General features: G+C 39.9%; 1 protein-coding gene across 4 annotated transcripts; it reads left to right on the top strand.

The window, feature by feature from the left end:
• The first annotated feature begins 932 nt into the window (after positions 1 to 932).
• eif2ak2 (eukaryotic translation initiation factor 2-alpha kinase 2) lies at positions 933 to 19,484 on the top strand. 4 transcript variants are annotated; one of them, XM_061228809.1, is made up of 20 exons: positions 995 to 1,051; positions 1,872 to 1,911; positions 3,327 to 3,463; positions 3,580 to 3,721; positions 4,177 to 4,331; positions 4,539 to 4,662; positions 4,918 to 4,988; positions 5,697 to 5,831; positions 6,660 to 6,792; positions 7,866 to 7,921; positions 8,013 to 8,109; positions 9,002 to 9,027; positions 9,261 to 9,362; positions 9,618 to 9,737; positions 10,618 to 10,737; positions 11,528 to 11,738; positions 13,542 to 13,685; positions 13,797 to 13,898; positions 15,752 to 15,814; positions 17,972 to 19,484. In XM_061228809.1, exons 3-20 carry the CDS (start codon positions 3,357 to 3,359, stop codon positions 18,107 to 18,109), a joined length of 2,046 nt encoding a protein of 681 aa, XP_061084793.1. In that variant the 5' UTR covers positions 995 to 1,051; positions 1,872 to 1,911; positions 3,327 to 3,356; the 3' UTR covers positions 18,110 to 19,484. The 4 variants fall into 4 exon arrangements, with proteins under 4 accessions (XP_061084792.1, XP_061084794.1, XP_061084795.1 ...); XM_061228808.1 differs by lacking the exon at positions 1,872 to 1,911 and having other exon boundaries at positions 933 to 1,051; XM_061228810.1 differs by lacking the exon at positions 1,872 to 1,911 and having other exon boundaries at positions 954 to 1,019.
• Positions 19,485 to 20,012: the final 528 nt, after the last annotated feature.

Below are 20,012 nucleotides of genomic sequence, written 5' to 3'. Positions count from 1 at the left end.
ATGCACTATGTATGATTCATTCATTCATTCATTCATTCATTATCCCAACCCGCTTATCCTGAACAGGGTCGAAGGGGGGCTTGGAGCCTATCGCAGCATACATTGGGCGAAAGGCAGGAATACACCCTGGACAGGTCGCCAGTCCATTGCAGGGCACACACACCATTCACTCACACACTCATACCTACGGGCAATTTAGACTCTCCAATGAGCCTAACCTGCATGTCTTTGGACTGTGGGAGAAAACCGGAGTACCCGGAGGAAACCCACTGTGTATGAGTGATACATCTGTCTGTGTCTGTGTGTGTGTGTGTGTGTGTGTGTGTGTGTGTGTGTGTGTGTGTGTGTGTGTGTGTGTGTGTGTGTGTGTGTGTGTGTGTCATCCTGTGTACATTTTCACAGGACAAGTAACTGGACTGTGCTACTGAAGATTTTGTTTTAAAACTCTATTTGTAGGTTATACAGTGCTATTTCTTGAACTTATTTATAAGATATAGCTACCAAGTTTATCATGGTGCTTCTTAACCAAAATAACTGGTAATTTTCAGAACCTTTTTAAAATAGATATTTTGTTATTTATATTTCATCGGGTGTAAAATACGCAGAAAGGAGGTTTTCTAAAAAAAAAATTCAAATTTGGAAAAACTAAATTACCAGTTCTTGCGTTATTCCTCACATTGAAACAACTATCAAACATCAAGAACACTGTCCCCGATGCCGGCATGAATGTATCGAAGATAAAGAGTAGGCTACGTCAGCATAACCTCAGAGGGTTCACTGCAAGAGTTCCTGTAAAACACACAATAAAATAATAACTGGCAGGTGTCCTGTACTTCTTGCTTTTTAAATTTCCCTCTTAGGTAAAGCTAGATGATACGGACACAATTGTTCGTTTTCAATTGGCTAACACGGCGCAGTCGCCACCGTTGGCCGTTACGATTATGATGAGAAATAGAAACCCGAGGTCCCGTCTGGAAAGCGAAACTTAACAGTGCGAGAATCGACGTTGCTGTCCGCATGTAAGTGATAGCATTTCTGGGCGTTGTCAACGGTAGGTAAAGCATTACTATCAAAATATAGTTCCTTTTTTTAAATGGAATCTGTCCTATGTCCAAGTGTTGCATGTTATTAGAGGAGCACTACGCAGCATTTTGGCTGGCCTAGTCATCTGTAGCCTGTTGTATTTGGACGGAGCGTTACTGTAAAAGTTTTGGTTTTCATTGCATACTTTTGATTGAACTTATTTAAGTTGCGTAATTAGGTTAAATGCAGAATCAATACAACGTGCCGGTGAGACAGGCTGCGTGTTATGCATTTCCGTAGACAACTGTGTATGGATAGCTATTCCTTTAAGTGGGCTACTTCTGTTAGTGAATCTCTCTCGATTATGAAAATTGCTATAGAGAAAAATCTTTGCCAAATATGACAACTGTGAGTCTTCCTATCATTTTCGATAAGGTTATAGAACACATTTGGAGTTGTCTTTCAACATTCCTCCATGCAGCCATTTTCAAGAATATATAAATATAAAAATTTATATTTACGGTTGTAGACTGCCATCTGCAGACCACTAAGTTCTTGGATGGGATTTAAGTCTGGGTACTGATATGGCCATTACAGAACATGGATGTTGTTTTCCCTCAACCATTTCTGTGTTAATTTTGATGTAAGTTCAGTGAACACTTAATTAGGTATTTATTTGACTTTTTGGTCTTCTGCTGCTGTAGTCTATCCACTGCGCGGGCGACCCTCACGATTACTTAGCAGCTAGCCTACTGCTGTGGTTTGATGCGTTGTGTGTTCAGAGATGCTCTTCTGCATACCACTGTTGTATTGCGTGCTTATATGTGTTACTGTCGCCTTCCTCTCAGCTTTGACCGGTCTCCCCTCTGACCTCTGCCCGTGTAAGAGGTGAGAAATTGAGTCAGAGGTGGGATTTGAACCCCGGCCTCTCAAATCAAATATTTGTTGAACAAACGCGTTACCAGTCAGCTAAGGACGGGTTACGTCTTCAGGGAGTGTTGTCGTGGTAACCTGCTACCAGCCTTCGCTTTCACGGCACTTTACCATGCTTACTAACGAGCTGAGCTTACCACGCTACACCCGCAGAACTGCTGCTTCCTGGATGTTTTCAGTTTTTCGCACCATTCTCAGCAAACTCGATACAGGTGATCAGCGTTTCTGAGATACTAAAACCACCCTGTCTGGCAGCAATAATCATTACATGGTCAGAGTCACGTAGATCACATTTCTTCCCCATTCTGACATTTGGTCTGAACAACAGTTGTTAGGAGTGCCAATACTTAGTATTGACATAATACTGTAGTATTGACATACTGGTGCATCTCACAAAAATTTTAATATCGTGGAAAGGCTCATTTTTTCCCCATAATTTCATTCAAAAAGTGAAACCTTTTTTTATTCTGGATGCATTACACACAAAGTGAAATATTTCAAGCCTTTTTTGTTTTAGGCTTACAGCCAAAAAATCCAGTGTCACAAAATATTAGCAGATTACATAAGACCAATGAAAGAAAAAGGATTTTTAAGACAGAAATGTCGACCTTCTGAAAAGTATGTTAATTTATGCACTCAATACTTGGTCGGGGCTCCTTTTGCATCAACACGGCATGGAGGCATCAGCCTCTGGCACTGCTGCGGTGTTATGGAAGACCAGGTTGCTTTGATAGCGGCCTTCAGCTCATCTGTATTGTTGGGTCTGGTGTCTCTCATCTTCCTCTTGACAGTCCCCATAGATTCTCTATGGGGTTCAGGTCAGGTGAGTTGGCTGGCCAATCAAGCACAGTAATACCATGGTCAGCAAATAGCTACTAGTCAGCATCTCCATAAAGCTTGTCAGCAAACCGAAGCATGAAGTGCTCTAAAATCTCCTGGTAGACGGCTGCGTTGACTCTGGACTTGATAAAACACAGTGCACCAACACCAGCAGGTGACATGGCACCCCAAATCATCACTGACTGTGAACACTTCGCACTGCTTTGGATTCTGTGCCTCTCCACTCTTCCTCCAGACTCTGGGACCTTGATTTCCAAATGAAATGCAAAATTAGTGTCTTCTGGACAACTGTCAAGTCGGCAGTCCCCATGATTGCCCGGCCAAGTATTGAGTGCATAAATGAACATACTTTTCAGAAGGTTGACATATCTGTATTATAAATCCTTTTTTTGATTGGTCTTATGTAATATTCTAATATTTTGAGATACTGGATTTTTGATTTTCACAAGCTGTAAGTTGTAATCATTTCAAAAATATTTTTTTATCAAGGGTGCCAATAATTCTGGTGCTGACTATTTGTTTTTCTACAGGTTGTGTTTTTTTTACAGGTTGTTTCGGCTATGGATGGGCAAAATTATGTTCCCAGACTGAATGAACTTGTGCAGAAATCACGTTTCATTCTGAAATTTGAGGATGTCTGTGTAGATGGGCCAGACCATTGCCGAACGTAAGTCAGGATACTGCATTGTTCGCCATATGTTGAGAATGTTTTTCAGAGCTGACTCTGTACCATAAATGTGTGATCTTGGTGTCATCACTAATTTATTTCATCCTTGTTTCTAGATTCACAATCAAAGCTGTGATTAATGACAAGGACTATCCCGTTGGAGTTGGGCGGAACAAGAAAGAGGCTAAACAAAATGCCGCAAAAAATGCTTTTCATGCCATTCTTGGTGAATCAGTCCAGCAGAATGACTCCGCAGATGTAGGCAGGCCTATACAATTTAATCTATGCTCTGAATCATCTGGTTACTAAAATAACCAAGCAATACTCCCCACAAATGTTTCAGCTAAATATACAGTTACAGCAACTAAAATAAGAACCACGCACTCTTTTATTCTGGCGCTTTGTTTCTGCACTTGAGCAACATCTTTTTGTGCTGTAGTCAAAGCGGTCCCTGGTGTAAAATCTAGCTATGACCATCAAACCATGTTGAGTATGGAGTTGGTCTAACTGGACAACCAGCTACCAGCTGTTTCAAAACCAAGCTTGAACTGTTTTGTTTTTTTCAGCCGGGGTGTCATTCATATACAGTAAATATCTTTATTTACTGTATATGAATGACAGTGTAATTACAGTGTTGTTACTGCTGTGGAATTGACTGATGAGCAGTAGGTGTGTTGACTGATATCGGGGTATTCTCAATGTTTTTTGTGCAGATGACCAGACCAGCTCAATGTCCCTCTCCACAGTCTACCATAGGGCTTATCGCACAGCCAAACTACGTGTGCTGGCTCAATGAGTACAGCCATAAAACGAGGGTGGCTTTCAAGGCTATTGAATCACTGCAAATGGGCCAAAGCTACAGTTCTCAGTAAGTTTTCAGCCTTACACAAATTGTGGAAGAGGGATGCAGTGATGACATAGACAGTTGCCAGTTAGTAGGAGACCTCACCTTTTTGTAAAATGTGGGTTATGACCTCTTACATATTAACTGTTAACTATGACAAAGAAAGTGGAGACAGATGTATTGTAATTTTCACTTTTACGTTGAATGCAAATTGGTTGTTTGTCCTGTCAGATACTGTAAGTATGTTGCTGATGGCAAGGAATTCCCAGGGGCCTCTGCAAGCTCAAGGAAAGAAGCCAAGGAGCTGGCAGCAAAAAAAGTGTATGAGGAGCTTATGAGAGAATCCAACAAACAGGCAAGAGCGTGCTATAGGCCCGGTGTGGGTGAGGTCAGCAGCATAAACTGACTCACAAAACTGGCTATCCTGTTCAGTACCCAGCCTCCTTGCTGGAATTGCTCAACAAAGTCATGAATTAAAGTTTTAGTAGAGCCAGCCTGCCAGTGATTTGTGGTAGCACGTGTAATAGTGTGTTGTGTTTTAGTTGAATGTGTCTCTGTTAAGGTTCCCTTTGGTTCTTGCTTAATGTAGTTGTTACTCTGCTCTCTTAAGGCCGTAGACGAAAGCCGAACAGGAAATGCCACTGGGCAAGATGAAGCATTGAGTCAGAGTGTGTCAGCTAGGTAAGTCTGTACTCTAATCTGTACTCCACTCTTAACTTTTTGCTTCGTTGGACTCATATTCCACAGTTCAGAACAACTCACCGATCTGTGTTATAAGTGTACATTTAAAATATGTAATCTGAGAATTTAGAATGAGAAATATGTAATGTGAGAATCTGAGAGTAAATTTTTCTCTCAAGAAGACTTAGCAGAGACTGCACCTAGCGAGTCACAACATGAAGCACAAAAAAAACTATTTTATATTTGTATATTTTGTCTGGAGGGCCCAAATAAAGAAGAAAATAAACAGTGAGCAATAAATACGCAATGTAACCAATGCATTTTCCTGCTTGTGGGGTCGATATCAAAGACAAACTGATCAGCATACTATCCAAATAAACTGTTAATTACTGACACTTGTGCCTTAGACCTGGGTTGAGCAGGGGGGTAGCAAAAAGGTGAGATGTGGACCTGTCTGACTGGAAAATTGCAATAAGCCACACCAAACTGGAAAAGAGCCGCTCCAAACTGGCAAAGAGCTCCACCAAACTGGCAGAGAGCCACTCACTCTCGACTGACACACCCCGAACAGCGTCTCCTCAAAATGCAAAATCAACAGCACACCAGCTTACAACACGGCAGATGCCGGCCGGAAGATATAGTCCTCAGTTTCAGTTTAAATTTTTCTTATTTCCCTCGTTTTTTTTTTCCCTTCTTGTCCATTGAAAGCCTTGGAAGATTGAATGGATCTCCAACACTGGAGGATAATAACTTCATAGGAACTCTGAATCACTACTGCCAGAAGACCAAACGTGTATGTGACTACAAATACGTTGAGAAAAAAGGTCCCTCACATGATCCTATGTAAGTACAGACAATAGATGAAACATTTTTGACTCAAAATGTCCAGGTGAAAATACAAATGCATTTCAAGTTTAAGAATGTATTTTAAGTTCAGTCAGGTCAGGTCATATGGCACTATGGTACGTGTTCAACCTGGTCAACTTTTATATAGGAGAAGGTGAGTTCTCTGTATTACATTTTAACATAGTTAATCATGTGACCCAAAGTTAAACCATACAATTCCTGTTTTCACAGATTATTTCCAATTTAAAAAATGTCATTAAAAAAAAAAAAAAATATATATATATATATATATATACACAGTACTGTGCAAAAGTCTTAGGCACCTGTATAACATTCTGTACAGATAAGATTCTTTCAAAAATAATTCATTGAATCGTTCTAAATAAACATACTATACATTTTTCATAAAATTTTAGTAATTTGGCAGAATAGTTAAAAACTGAATCAAATCAATATTTTTTGTGACCACCCTTTGCTGTTAAAACTGCATCACTTCTCTGAGATAGCCAACACTGTTCTGCAGTTCTATAAGACAATTACAATGTTGGAGAACTTGCCACAGTTGTTCTGCAGACTTTGGTTGGCTTCTCTCAGACAGCCTTGATCAAGTTTTTATGTAAAAAGTAGTCAGTTGCTTACAGTAATATGTTACCTTTTTTAATTAAATACAAAAATGTCTCTGTAAAATTAAATCTTTTGGAAAATGAATATTTGGAAATCTCAAATGTGTTCTTTTATACTAACACACACAAAGAAATAAACATATATATATAATAAAGTCTAGGGTGCCCACAGAATATTGTCTTGTTTAATATCTTTTCGCAGATTTGTGTACAGGGTAGTGATTGATAAAAATGAATACCCAGCGTGCGAGGGGAAGACCGCTAAAGAAGCGAAGCAGCGTGCAGCGGCGAAGGCCTGGGAGATCCTGAAAGAGCAGCCCGACTGGGACAGCCAGGTAAGAGCAGCCCGACTGGGACAGCCAGGTAAGAGCAGCCTGACTGGGACAGCCAGGTACTGTGGCTGCAGTCATAACCCTCATCCTCCTCACTGTCAGGTATTGCAGTCATGGTGATGTGAAATTATTATTTAGTAGGACATCCAGTGACTTACCCTAATTTTATGTCCTCACTATGTCCAAACAGTGGATAAATATAACGGCATGAGACTCATAGCACGTGCAAATGTTAATGTTAATTTGTCATTATTTGTTCAACCAAAAATAAGCCAAAACGAGGAAGCCATTTGTGAAAAAGTATACCCTTACTTCATCTATAGCATTTAAGAAGGTAATTAAAACGATGGTAATTATAAGCAGATTCCGCTAATTGAGTGTGCATGATTACTTGACTGTTGGAAGTGCTACCACCTCTATATAAAAGCAGAAACTTTGATATTTTGGTCTGGAGCATCGCGTTCGTCTTAACAGCCCTTATGAGAAAATGACATGTGACATTCATATTTTCGCTTCTGAATTCAAATATTCACATGTGTAAAGAAAATGTGACTGGATTCATTCACATGCCCATGAAATTTTCCAAACAAAACGTGGCATGAAATAGCATAGGTTACCTTTTCCCGCTCTTGTAGTAAGTGGTTCATGTGTGTACTCTTCACATGTCGTGGTGTTTGGATAGTTTGGCCTGGTGTAGATTTGGGTTGTAGGTTTGATTCCCAGGTAGGACACTGTAGCATGACCTTAACCCTTTCAGTCTCAAGCCCAATAGGAAGTGACTCCGAAGGGGTTTTGGCCTTGGGAAAGTTGATAAAATTTAGTAGGGTTTTAATAGGAGCTCAAAACTGAAAGGGACTGAAAGGGTTAAGACAGCTGTGCGTAAACAAATGCCCTCAAACTTCAGTGAGCTAAAGCAGTTTCGTCATAAGAAGAGGGCCAGAATTCCTCCGATACGATGCAACGGACTGATAAACTCATCCAGAAAATTATTGTCCTACTTCCGGTTATTGAATCGCAGTCCATGCGAGACGATTCATCTTTCAGTATCTCCCTGTGTGTTCATTTCTCATTTTCAGGTATCGTGCTGGTCACCAGTTACAGAGAAGAGCACTTTGTCTCCTCCTTCTGTACGGTAGGTTGTGGCGTGCTGGCCACCATTTTGTGGAAAATTACAAGATTGAAAGTGACTGCTATTATATATATGAATCATTTCGCTCCTTCAGTGAATCTGAAGATGAGGCTGGAACACATAACCAGGCCGAAAGCTCCAGCGGAGGCATTGTCTTCAAAAGTTCATCCAATGCTGTGACTCCTAAAATGGTGAGTTTTAGAAGTCTTTGCCTTTGGCCACTCGCTTCCTGACCATCACTGAAATTAAATACAGTTGTTCATCTCAATTATATATGAAGACAATTATTCAAAGATAAAATATTGGTCCAAGTAGCCTGTGATGTATCGTTGCATTGCTGATACATTAATAAAGTAAAACTGAAAAGTAAAACAAATTTTGTTCATAGGATGTGTCTATACACTTATCTGCTCAACTTCAAGTGAATGCCTGCATCAAAACTCATAGGCCTGTGGTTCATTCTACAGCAAGACAATGATCCCAAACATACTGCTTAACCAACAAAAGAGTTGAGAATGCATTTCATATGCTGAAGAGAAACATTAAGGGGACGAGCCCCCGAAACAGGCTTGTCCTAAAGATGGCTGCAATACAGGCCTGGCAGAGCATCACCAGAGAAGACACCCAGCAACAGCTAATGTCCATGAATCACAAACTTCAAGTAGTCACTGTCAGTAAAGGATATGCAACAAAATACTAAACATGACTATTTCAATTTTCATAACATTGCAGTGTCCCAGACATTATGGTGTCCTGAAGGGTTGACTGTGTATAAACACTGCTGTAATTTCTACAGGTTGAAACCAAAATGTATAGAAATGCCCTTCTTTAAAAACTAACAACTTGCACTTTAACCACATTTTTATTACAAATCTCATATTGTGGAGTACAGAGGCAAATACATAAATGATGGGTCTTTCTCCCAAACAGGTCAATAACGTTTTATTTTTTAGTAGATTTTTTTCTGTGCATATTTATCATGGGTGCTAATAATTCTGGGCCTGACTACATTGCACAGAGGAATGCTCTGATTGTAGCAGTTATGTATGTATTACAATCCATGGATATCTGTTATTTCTATAGGCAGGAGATGTCAAACCCAGAAGAATGTAAGTAACATCTCTATGAACTTTCATTGTTTTCATGAATGTTTTGAATTTCATATTAATGTATTATGTTGTCTTTATGAAGGCACAGTTAAAGTCCCTTCCTCTTGACCAGGGCAGTTTGAACAAACATTGTGTCACTGTCCTAGTACGTTAACTGTACATGTTTGATTCCATTTATGAAAATGATGGATCCCAAATTAGTTCTTATATTTAGCTTTTCTTTTTTCTTTCAGAATGGCACCACGTTTTTCCAACGCGTTAATCAAGGAAAATGTTGTGAAAAACAACAATTTGGGAAAATCACCAGAAAAGAACACCCAATCTACAGACTCGGTGTAAGATATGAAAAATGTATCTTAACATGAATACTCTGCCACCCTCTGTATTTCACAATACTGTAATTCATATTATTGATAGGTCAATACTAAATTGCAATGAGTAGTATACACTTACGTGTACAGGTATTCTTCTCATTAGTAGTTTGAACAGCGCCCATGAAGGTAATGATATAATGAATACTCTTGCAACAGCATTTCATGTGCAACCGCATGTTTTCCAAAAAAGTAATTGCAGCACTCTGTTCTGCTCAGGTTTCTGAAGGACTACGACCAAATCGAGGCAATTGGAAAAGGTGGATTTGGTCGTGTTTACAAGGCAAGAAAAATAATTGAAGACAAAAATGTTGCAGTGAAAATAGTAAAGAGTACAAAGTAAGTAATAGTTTAGTCCCTAATTTTCTCCCCTGTGTGGAATAGACAAGAGCAGCAAACTGGGTACTTTGAAGTACGCGCCCCTTCTCGGGTAAGTGTAACATAGCAGGAATAGGATATTTTACCGTAATTAGCTATATCTTTTGACAACAATATCTGATATTTAAGTGATTTAACATAGCGTCAGTGTACCGCTGGACTTAGACAGAGCAGGTGCAGATGGAGACTGGCACAGGTGTCAAACACAGCTCTCATTCTCAAAAACTACTAAATATCAACTTGGTATGGAAATGCTCTAAATACTCTCAGCTATATAATAAAATAAATATTGTCATCAAAAGATATAGCTACAGCTTAATTTAGGTAAAATATCCTATTCCCGCAGTGTTTTACTTACCCCCAAGAAGGGGCGTGACGTGTTGCCAGTCTGGTCTGCCATTATTGGATCAAATTTGGACAGCTCAAATCCTTAGTCACATGTCCAGTAATGGGTTGTCACTTTGCGGTCAGCCAGTTGAGCAGTTGTATGGTACCAGTGCATGATGTTCACTCCAAACTGCCAACAAACCCCCAGAATGCTTGTCACTGTTTTTAGTACTTAAGTCAATGCAAGTTATTGAAGCCATTTTATTGTGAATGTGGGAATCAAGAATCAGAACAATTGGCGATAATACGTTTTAACATTTTAGGAAGAATCAATTTTAAGATTGAATTGTTTTATTAATTTGAACATTTTGTCCATGTTGTAGTGCCCTAGACAGGCAGACGTATTGTGTTTTGTTTCAGAAGTTTTTGCGTTTCACACTGAAAGGCTTCTATTAAATACATTCAGTTGCAACACAACGTGTACAGTTACCCTAAATGTTCCTGAATGTCTCAGAAAAGCTCTTCGAGAAGTGGCTGCCCTGTCACACCTTCAACATCTCCATATTGTGCGCTATTACCACGCTTGGATTGAATCCACAAGATACCAGGGTGAACCTTCTGAGAGCTCCAGCAGGTAACTGTGATGCTTGTTAAACTGCTGGTGCTATTGGAGGCTGGTTGGGTGAACAGATTTGTCCATTCTGAGCCATAGGTTATGAGCCCAATCCTGGCTTGGGATACATGTGCTAAACTTGAATGTCCCTTTAAGTAAAACATTTTTTTCTTCAGCACACCCAGACTTAGGTGACATTTATGCTTCAGCAACAACGTGTGCGACAGGGTGTCCAGCACCTGCAGATTTTTGTAAGGTCGCAGACGCCCGTCACAAGTGTTGCAGCCATTGTTGGTAGGTGATCGGTTGACTGAAATGAAGACAAAAGGTTGCCACGGGGAAGATACTAATTTACCACTCGACTACTTGTTTATATAGCTAGCTAGCAAAATGGAGGGGTAAGAGGAGAAGCCGGTTGCTATAGTAATGAAGCGCACTGTCTCTGAACTGTAAAAGCAAAACGTTGTGGGACAAAGTTCTATCAGCAGACACTGTTGCGAGACACTTTGTCAACAAAGCATAAATTAGCCTTTAGTTAAGTAAGGTGTGTGCAAAAAGTAATTAAAATCCTCAAGTCTGGACCAGGCACTATGCTTTTACTTAAATTAATCCTTAGTGATTAAGGATTATCACTAATATTATCACTAATAGTTTATCGAAAGTGGACAATGATCGTGTTACCAATCAAATAAAGGCATTAAGCTGCTAAATGCTCAGAGTTTGTTGTCATCTCAGGAATCAGCAGTGGTACACAAATGACATTTTCATTTTTTTAATGAAAGAAAATGAAAGTATTATTTTGCAATTACAGCACTTCTGACAGCGGTGCACCTGATAATTTTGTGTATATCCAAATGGAGCTGTGTGAGGGAGGCACTTTGAGGGCTTGGATCGATAATAGAAACAGAGGGAGCTACCAGAAATTGAAGACGAGGGACAAAGAGGCCTTGGTCATCCTCCAGCAGATGGTCGACGGAGTGAAATACATCCACTCAAAGAAGCTCATTCACAGAGATCTGAAGGTACACGGGTCACCACACTCAGAGAAGCTCATTCACAGAGATCTGAAGGTACACGGGTCACCACACTCAAAGAAGCTCATTCACAGAGATCTGAAGGTACACGGGTCACCACACTTTAAGAAGCTCATTCACAGAGACCTGAAGGTACACGGGTCACCACACTCAGAGAATCTCATTCACAGAGATCTGAAGGTACACGGGTCACCACACTCAGAGAAGCTCATTCACAGAGATCTGAAGGTACACGGGTCACCACACTCAAAGTGCAACGGAACATAGGAATGGTGTTATAGATAAGAAGATCGGAAGTCAGAATGGCATAACCACAGATTAGAGAATACACGTGCCCTACTGTACTGTACTGCAATGCCCTACCGTGTTCTGTTGTTAACACTGACTTGAAAAACATATTTGTGTCTGGATTTGGCTCTCTACTTGGCCATTTTCAATTTGTAATCAAACAATGTGGTTAGAGTGCAGAAAAAAAAGAGTCAGAGGCATGGGCCAAACAATATGCTGACCTAAATAGCCTGTTTGGAGCATCATTAAGAGGAACGAGCGCACTGGTGTACAGTATCAGTCAAAAGCTTTGACACAGCTTGCCCTTTTCTGGCTTTTTTGATTAATATATTATTTCCACTGTTTGTAATCAGGGCGGCACGGATGGTGCAGTAGGTAGCACTGCCGCCTCCCAGCAAGGAGGTCCTGGGTTTGAATCCCCGTCGGCCGGGGCCTCTCTGTGTGGAGTCTGCATGTTCTCCCCGTGTTTGCGTGGGTTTCCTCTGGGTACTCTGGTTTCCTCCCACAGTCCAAAGACATGCAGGTTAGGCTCATTGGAAAGTCTAAATTGCCCATGGGTATGAGTGTGTGAGTGAATGGTGTGTGTGCCCTGCGATGGACTGGTGACCTGTCCAGGGTGTATTCCTGCCTTTCACCCAATGCATGCTGGGATAGGTTCCAGCCCCCCTGCGACCCTGTTCAGGATAAGTGGGTTAAGATAATGGATGGATGGATGTTTGTAATCAAACAATTCATATGTGGTCAAATACATTTCTATGTTTAACATCATAAACTCTAGTCCCACCCCCCAATTCCCATAGAGATCCATTCAAATGCAGAGATTTTTGTATCACTTACATTTACATTTTAGTCATTTGGCAGACACTTTTAAAAGCGACTTACAAGTGCATAGGTTCTTCCAAAGTTAAAGCATCACATCCATAACTCGTAAAATACACATGAAGTGCTGTTCTAAACAACATACAGTCATCGTACTCTACAAAAAAAAAAGTGCTGTAATTTTACGAAAATATTATTCAAAAGCTGAGAATCTGCACTTTAACCAAATGTGAATGTTTGATTACAAATCTGAATTTGTGGAGTAGAGCCAAATAAAAACAATATATGTATTTGTCCCAGGACATGGAGCTCACTGTACATTACATTACATTAATGGCATTTGGCAGACGCTCTTATCCGGAGCGACATACAGTTGATTAGACTAAGCAGGAGACAATCCTTCCCTGGAGCAATGCAGGGTTAAGGGCCTTGCCCAAGGGCCCTATAGCTGTGCGGATCTTATTGTGGCTACACCGAGGATCAAACCACCAACCTTGTGGGTGCCAGTCATGTACATTACATTACATTACATTATTGGCATTTGGCAGACGCTCTTATCCAGAGCGACGTACAACAAAGTAGTGTACCTTAGTGTACCTTAACCACTACACTACAGGCCGCCCTAACTGTACATGTTGTGTTGCATCTGAATGTATTTAAATGTCTAATATTTTACTTTCGTAGCCATTAAACATAATGTTTGCGAGTGACAAGACATTGAAGATTGGAGACTTTGGCCTGGTGACTTCTGCGGAGAGTGACAGTGATGGCGCCATGCTGGAGAGGACGAAGAAGACGGGGACACGCTGGTACATGAGCCCCGAACAGGTCAGTCAACAGTGGACATGCTTTTCCTGTGTCGCCAACATTGATGGAAGCTGTTTGTAGTTGTACCTTTTGTCTTATTGTCATTCATGTCTTTCCTGTATGTCTTGACAGATGAACCAGAGTAAATATGACAAAGAAGTTGATATTTTCGCTTTGGGACTGATTTTCTTTGAAGTTCTATGGAAGATGACCACAGTATGTGAAAAATCAGACGTACGTATGACCCATGTATGTTCATTTAAATGTGTACATATGGCTTAATGGACCATGATCTCCACGCTTGGTAATACAATTTAGGGATCCACATAGAGGGTTAGTTAGTTCATTATCTCAATAATTTACTGGGGTTGGATAAAATAAAACACTTATATCTGAATATCAAGTAACAAGCAAGGACTAGGGGCACCATTTCCCTACACCCTCCACAAACGGATTCAGTTCTTCAAGTGACCCCCACTGAGATGGCTGCCCATGCATTATCAGATCCACCTCCTCATTTAACAGTTGGCCAACATTGTGCGCTAAAGGCTTCCTTTGGCTTACACCAAATATGGGCCCATCCAGATGTAGGAGAAAGAGTGAAAGATCAGACAATATTACTTTTTTTCCATATATCAGAGACCCAGGTTCTGTGCTCCTTACCCCAGGTCATGTGTCATTGTGCTGGGATGCAGGCGGTGTCTGAACAGCAGCCCTGCCATAAACACCAACTTTGTGAAGCTCTTGACGCCGCTCCTGTTGACTGGGTCACAAAATTCAATTCAGTGGTCATTTTTTAGGTCTTTCCAGAACTTTCGGTGAGCTTCGTCTGGCCACACCCTTCCTCCTGGCCACTGCAGTTTGTCAGACCTGGGTCACAGACACGGAACAAATATTATGGCTCTCTGAAATCACAGATCACCCGATATGGATGTAAATACCCTCAACTTGTAAGGGAGCAGGGGCGGGAGACCAAGAGCGACCGGGAAGGGATCACAAAGTTACCAACGATAAGTTGGATAACCACTAAAATAGGCGAGGAATATAACAGGAAACGGGAGAGAACAGAAAAAGGGAACCAAACTCCCCGGCAATACGCCAACCGAAAATCTGACCCGAGCTATAATGGTCAGGAAAAACAGAACAATTTTTTACCGGCAGTCTTGAACGGGCTAAACTTTAAGCGCCAAACTCTGCCACTCGCTCCTCAAAACAGAACCAAGAAACAAAAATAGGGAAGGTTCTCGGGAACTAACCAACCCAAAGGAAAACAAAATAGGTCCCTAAACTTCTCTATTTCTTATTTCTAACTGAATGCTTTTCAAGACTAAAAGCAATTCAGTCTTTGAACAACTCCCTCTATACCTCTATACCTCTAGACCGGCTCTGTGTATGTGTCAAAGTGAAACACCAAAGCTCAGAGCAGTGCCAGGAAGAGACTTAAATAGGACTGCAATCGGCCATGATTACACCCGCATTCCGCATGCGGGAGGTAATTTCTCCTGCTGAACTAAGCCGGCAAGCCCGCTAGAGGTCTAGAGTGGTAAATACTGGAATTTCCAGAAGTAGACAGTGAAAACCATGACACAACTAAAAGCTGACAGTCTACACTTTAACCTCACATAATTAAATTTCAGTTCCAATGCGCTGGAGTACAGAGCCAAAACAATAGAAACTGTCGGTGTTGAAATACTTAGGGACTGTACTGAATGAAGCTACCTTTGTCATTTTGATTTAGTTACATCAAAGTCCTTATTTATGTGGTGTTTTTTTGTCCAATCCCTGTACTTAAGCCAGCCTATTTCAGAAAATCAGTTGAAGACAGCTGTATACTTACCTAAGTTTAATTAAAGCAAAATGAACACTAAAATGTATTTACTGTGTAATAAAATGGGCTAATCAGTATGGTTATTTTTCCAGGGTAAACAAAATCACTTTACACGCCAGACCTCCAATAATTGTTAATTTCTTGCATTTAGGAAGATGTGATACCCAACAGTCCCTATGCAAGCTTTTCTTGGGAAAAGAAAAGGCTAAATAATTGTTTTCCTGACGTTTGTATTGTTATTAATCAATTCAATTAACAGATTTGGAAAGATGTGAGAAAGCGAAAGTTTCCACCTCAGTTCTGCGTAGACTACACGGTAGAGGTAAGATACAGTCTTATGTATACACAGATATGAAAATATTCTATGGTTTAGGCTAATCTAGCCAGCTGTAATAACAGTTGTAAGAAAATGATTGTATCAAAATGTAATTTGTGAATGCTAATTCTTCCCGATTCTAAATATGCTAAACTAAAGCAAATATTGAGAAACCTATTTTTTGAAAGCATTTAAATATGAATATGTTGAAATGAAAAATAAGTTTGACATATTGATGTATTTGTTTATTTATATATGCATTCAATCAGCACATTTACATGCACAATAAAACTTAGATTTAATCATATTAAGGCGATAATTTGGTAGTTTCAAAGGTCATGCATACATCTTATACAGATTATATATTATGCAACTGTCACTTGATTTACTGTGCCATGTACAGTGGGCGCAATAATTATTTGATCCCTTGCTGATTTTGTAGGTTTGCCCACTTACAAAGAATGGAACTGTGTAGAATTTTAATCATAGGTACATTTTAACATTGAGAGACAGAATATCACAAAATAATCCACAATAACAACATCATATAAATTTTATAAATTTAATATCATATTTTCACATGAAATTATTAGTATTTGATCCATAGAACAATAGGACATAATACTTGGTGGAGAAACCTTTGTTGGCAAGTACAGAGGTCAGACGTTTATTGTAGTTTTTCACCAGGTTTGCACAGATCTTGGGAGGGATTTTGGTCTACTTTGACTTAAGGCTGTCGCTTGGCAAGTTGAAGCTTCAGCTCCCTCCACAGATTTTCGATGGGATTTAGGTCTGGAGACTGGCTAGGCCACTCCAGGACCTTAATATGCTTCTTTTTGAGCCACTCCTTTGTTGCCTTGGCCGTATGTTTTGGGTCATTGTCATGTTGGAAGATCCATCCACGACCCATTTTCAGTGCTCTCACTGAGGGAAGGAGGTTGTCGCCCAAAATTTCCTGGTACATGGCCCCATTCATCCTCCCCTCGATACGGTGAAGTCGTCCTGTCCCCTTACCTGAGAAAACCCCCAAAGCATAAGGTTTCCACCTCCATGCTTCACAGTGGGGATGGTGTTCTTGGGGTTGTACTCAGCATTTCTCTTCCTCCAAACACGGCAAGTTGAGTTGATGCCAAATAGCTCTATTTTGGTCTCATCTGACCACATCACCTTCTCCCAAGCCTCCTCTGGATCATCCAGGTGTTCCTTGGCAAACTTCAGACGGGCCTGTACATGTGCCTTCTTCAGCAGAGGAACCTTGCGTGCAGCAGGATTTTAATCCTTCACGGTGTAGTGTGTTACTGATGGTTCTCTTCGTGACTGTGGTCCCAACTGCCTTCAGGTCACTAACAAGCTCCTCCTGTGTAGTACTGGGCTGATCCCTGACCTTTCTCATGATCATTGATATCCCATGAGGCGAGATCTTGCGTGGAGCCCCAGACCAATGGAGATTGGCAGTGACTTTGTGTTTCTTCCATTCTTCCATTTTCTAATAATTGCTCCAACAGTTGTTAACTTCTCACCAAGCTGCTTGCTTATTTTCTTGTAGCCCTTAGACAGCTCCTTTGTCTTGGCCATGGTGGAAATGTTGGAATCTGATTGATTGTATGGACAGGTGTCTTTTATACAGCTACATAACGATGTAACGAGTTGACACAGGTGTTTTGGGTAATGAGTTGAGATTAGGAGTGCTTCTTAATGGAAAACTAACTGGTCTGTGGGAGCCAGAATTATTGCTGATTGATAGGGGATCAAATACTTATTTCATGCAAAAATACGATAATAAATTTACAAAATGTATATGATGTTGTTATTGTGGATTATTTTGTTATTATCTGTCTCTCAATGTTAAAATGTACCTATGATTAAAATTCTACACAGTTCCATTCTTTGTAAGTGGGCAAACCTACAAAATCAGCAAGGGATAAAATAATTATTGCTCCCACTGTATACACCTTGATCTGAGGCCTGTCTGTCTTTTCACTGCAGATATTTTTTAACTATAATGATTGTTACATGCAGGTGTATTTGTGTATTCAAGTATTCTGTTGCTTACAAATTATATTTAATTATTTAGGAGTAATAGTCTCTGATATACTGTGTGTTTTCATTCATTTTTCTTTCATTTTTTAAATTCAGAACCAATGTTTTATTTATGCTTTTCAGTATAAACTGATTGAACAAATGCTGTCTGAAAATCCAGCGGACAGACCGGATGCCCCAGCGATCGCTGCAGAGCTGGAGAAATACCAGACTTGCATTAAAAAAGACCAGCAAGCACTTCAGGATATGAAAACAATTTGAGGCTACGAGCGTAGGCATATATACATATATGTGTATATAAATCTATGGCTACAAGGACAACCTCTGTCATGTCATCGTGATCCTTACACAGGGTTATACATCTCTGTTCGTTAGCCTTTGATAGGCTACAAGTGGTTATCAAAATGGTGGCCCTGCCATAAATACCCGCTTTGCGAAACATATAACATGAGTCTTATGTTGAGACCGGGTCACAGAGATGTTGATTCAATGCTGTGGCCATTTCTGAACCTGTAGTAGGTATGTTTAGCAGCTATCCCGCGATAATGTCTCTGTCAGTGGGCTCCCCCTTGCAGCCTCTTTCCATTTTGCTAGTGCAGTTTGAAAGAAGACTGCTGACAAGCTGTACCTTTCCATCCATCCATCCAGAAAAAAACATGTCTGTGGAACGACCCATGTGCTGCAGCATCATGATAAAATCATGTTTCACACCTTTCCTGTGCTGCAGCAATTCAACTGCCATTCACGTGTCATTCCTGTAGACCTAATGGACATGCACTTGCACCTTCACAATTCTGATGCATACACTTTTAGAGTTGTTTACCAATGAGTATACATTTGGGTAAAAAGCAATGCTGTTTAAAAATCGAATGCCGAATCATGGATGCACTCATATGGATGTGTATGTCTCATGATATGTGATTTGATGTACCACTTACAAAATCATGTTTGCTTTGCTTGTTTTTACATGTAATGAACTGCGTCATCAATATAGGATGCCACATCGTGTTGAAATCATTCATACAGTCTGGAGGATGCTCATACTGAGTTAAAGAGAGATTATTCAAGTATTATAGGGGTCTTACATGATTATTTCCATATTAATGATCTAATTAGTACTTTAATTTGACATGATTTACACTACTATGAAATAAGACATGACATTTTTTTTTATATTGGGTGCACAAGAGGGATATCAGAAGGGGGGGGTTAATCAGGAGGAAGGACTGATTCTTTAATAATATAGGGGGTACAAGGACATTGTGAATGGATGCTCAATTAGCTCATAACATTGCTCATTTTAAACTATACAATTTTGCTTAATGGGTTTTAGCATTGTCATTGTTTTCTTTTTCATGCTATTGTGGTTATTCACCATAATATTTGGGATATTGTCAATATACGGTACAGTTGTTTCTCTGTATACTGACTACTTTTCAAGACCCTGTGAATCTGTTTACAGAGTTTGGGGATAAAAATACATGTGAAATGAAGAAAATGAACAATGTCTTTATTTAACAAATTGTATTCAAATTCAACAGGTTGTACACAGCCTACGCAACTGAGGAATTGGCTGTAAAACCAAACGTAACCATGTGTATACACAACTATAAAAATTAAAACAAGCCCTTCTGGGCACCTTGGGAATAGCAGTACCCTTCTTAATAACACATTTCCAAACCTAAACATTGTGCTTGGTGGAAACCTCAATTTCACTTTCCATGATGAGATTGACAGATATCCTTCTGAACCTCAGGCAGATAACACAGGTATTCTCTTTTGACTTGAATTTACCTTCTTTTTTTTTTTTTGCTTTTTGCAATCCAGACGACTTCAGACTTCTGATTTCAGATTCTCTAGTTCAATTCGCTTCCAGGGTTGAAGGTTTCCCTACTCCACTGTCCAGATCACAAATCACTTTTCTTCAATTAAATATGTCTTCCTAACATTCAGTTATTCTTATTGGAAATTATGTAATCTCGTAGAACATAAATAACTGGTAATATATGTGTCGAATATTATATATTTATTGGGAAAGGGATAGATTCTTTCAGCACAAATTGGGAACTACTAAAATATGAGATAAGCCAAGTTATTCAGGATTGAAGAATCTGACATAATTTTAAAAAGGATGACACTCAAGACTTTCTCTAGTGCAGATAAA

The sequence above is a fragment of the Conger conger genome, chromosome 18 (genome assembly GCF_963514075.1).
Source record: "Conger conger chromosome 18, fConCon1.1, whole genome shotgun sequence".
In the NCBI taxonomy this organism is placed as follows: Eukaryota; Metazoa; Chordata; class Actinopteri; order Anguilliformes; family Congridae; genus Conger; species Conger conger.
Note: the sequence above shows the minus strand (reverse complement) of the source record. Positions and strands in the feature narration are given on the sequence as shown.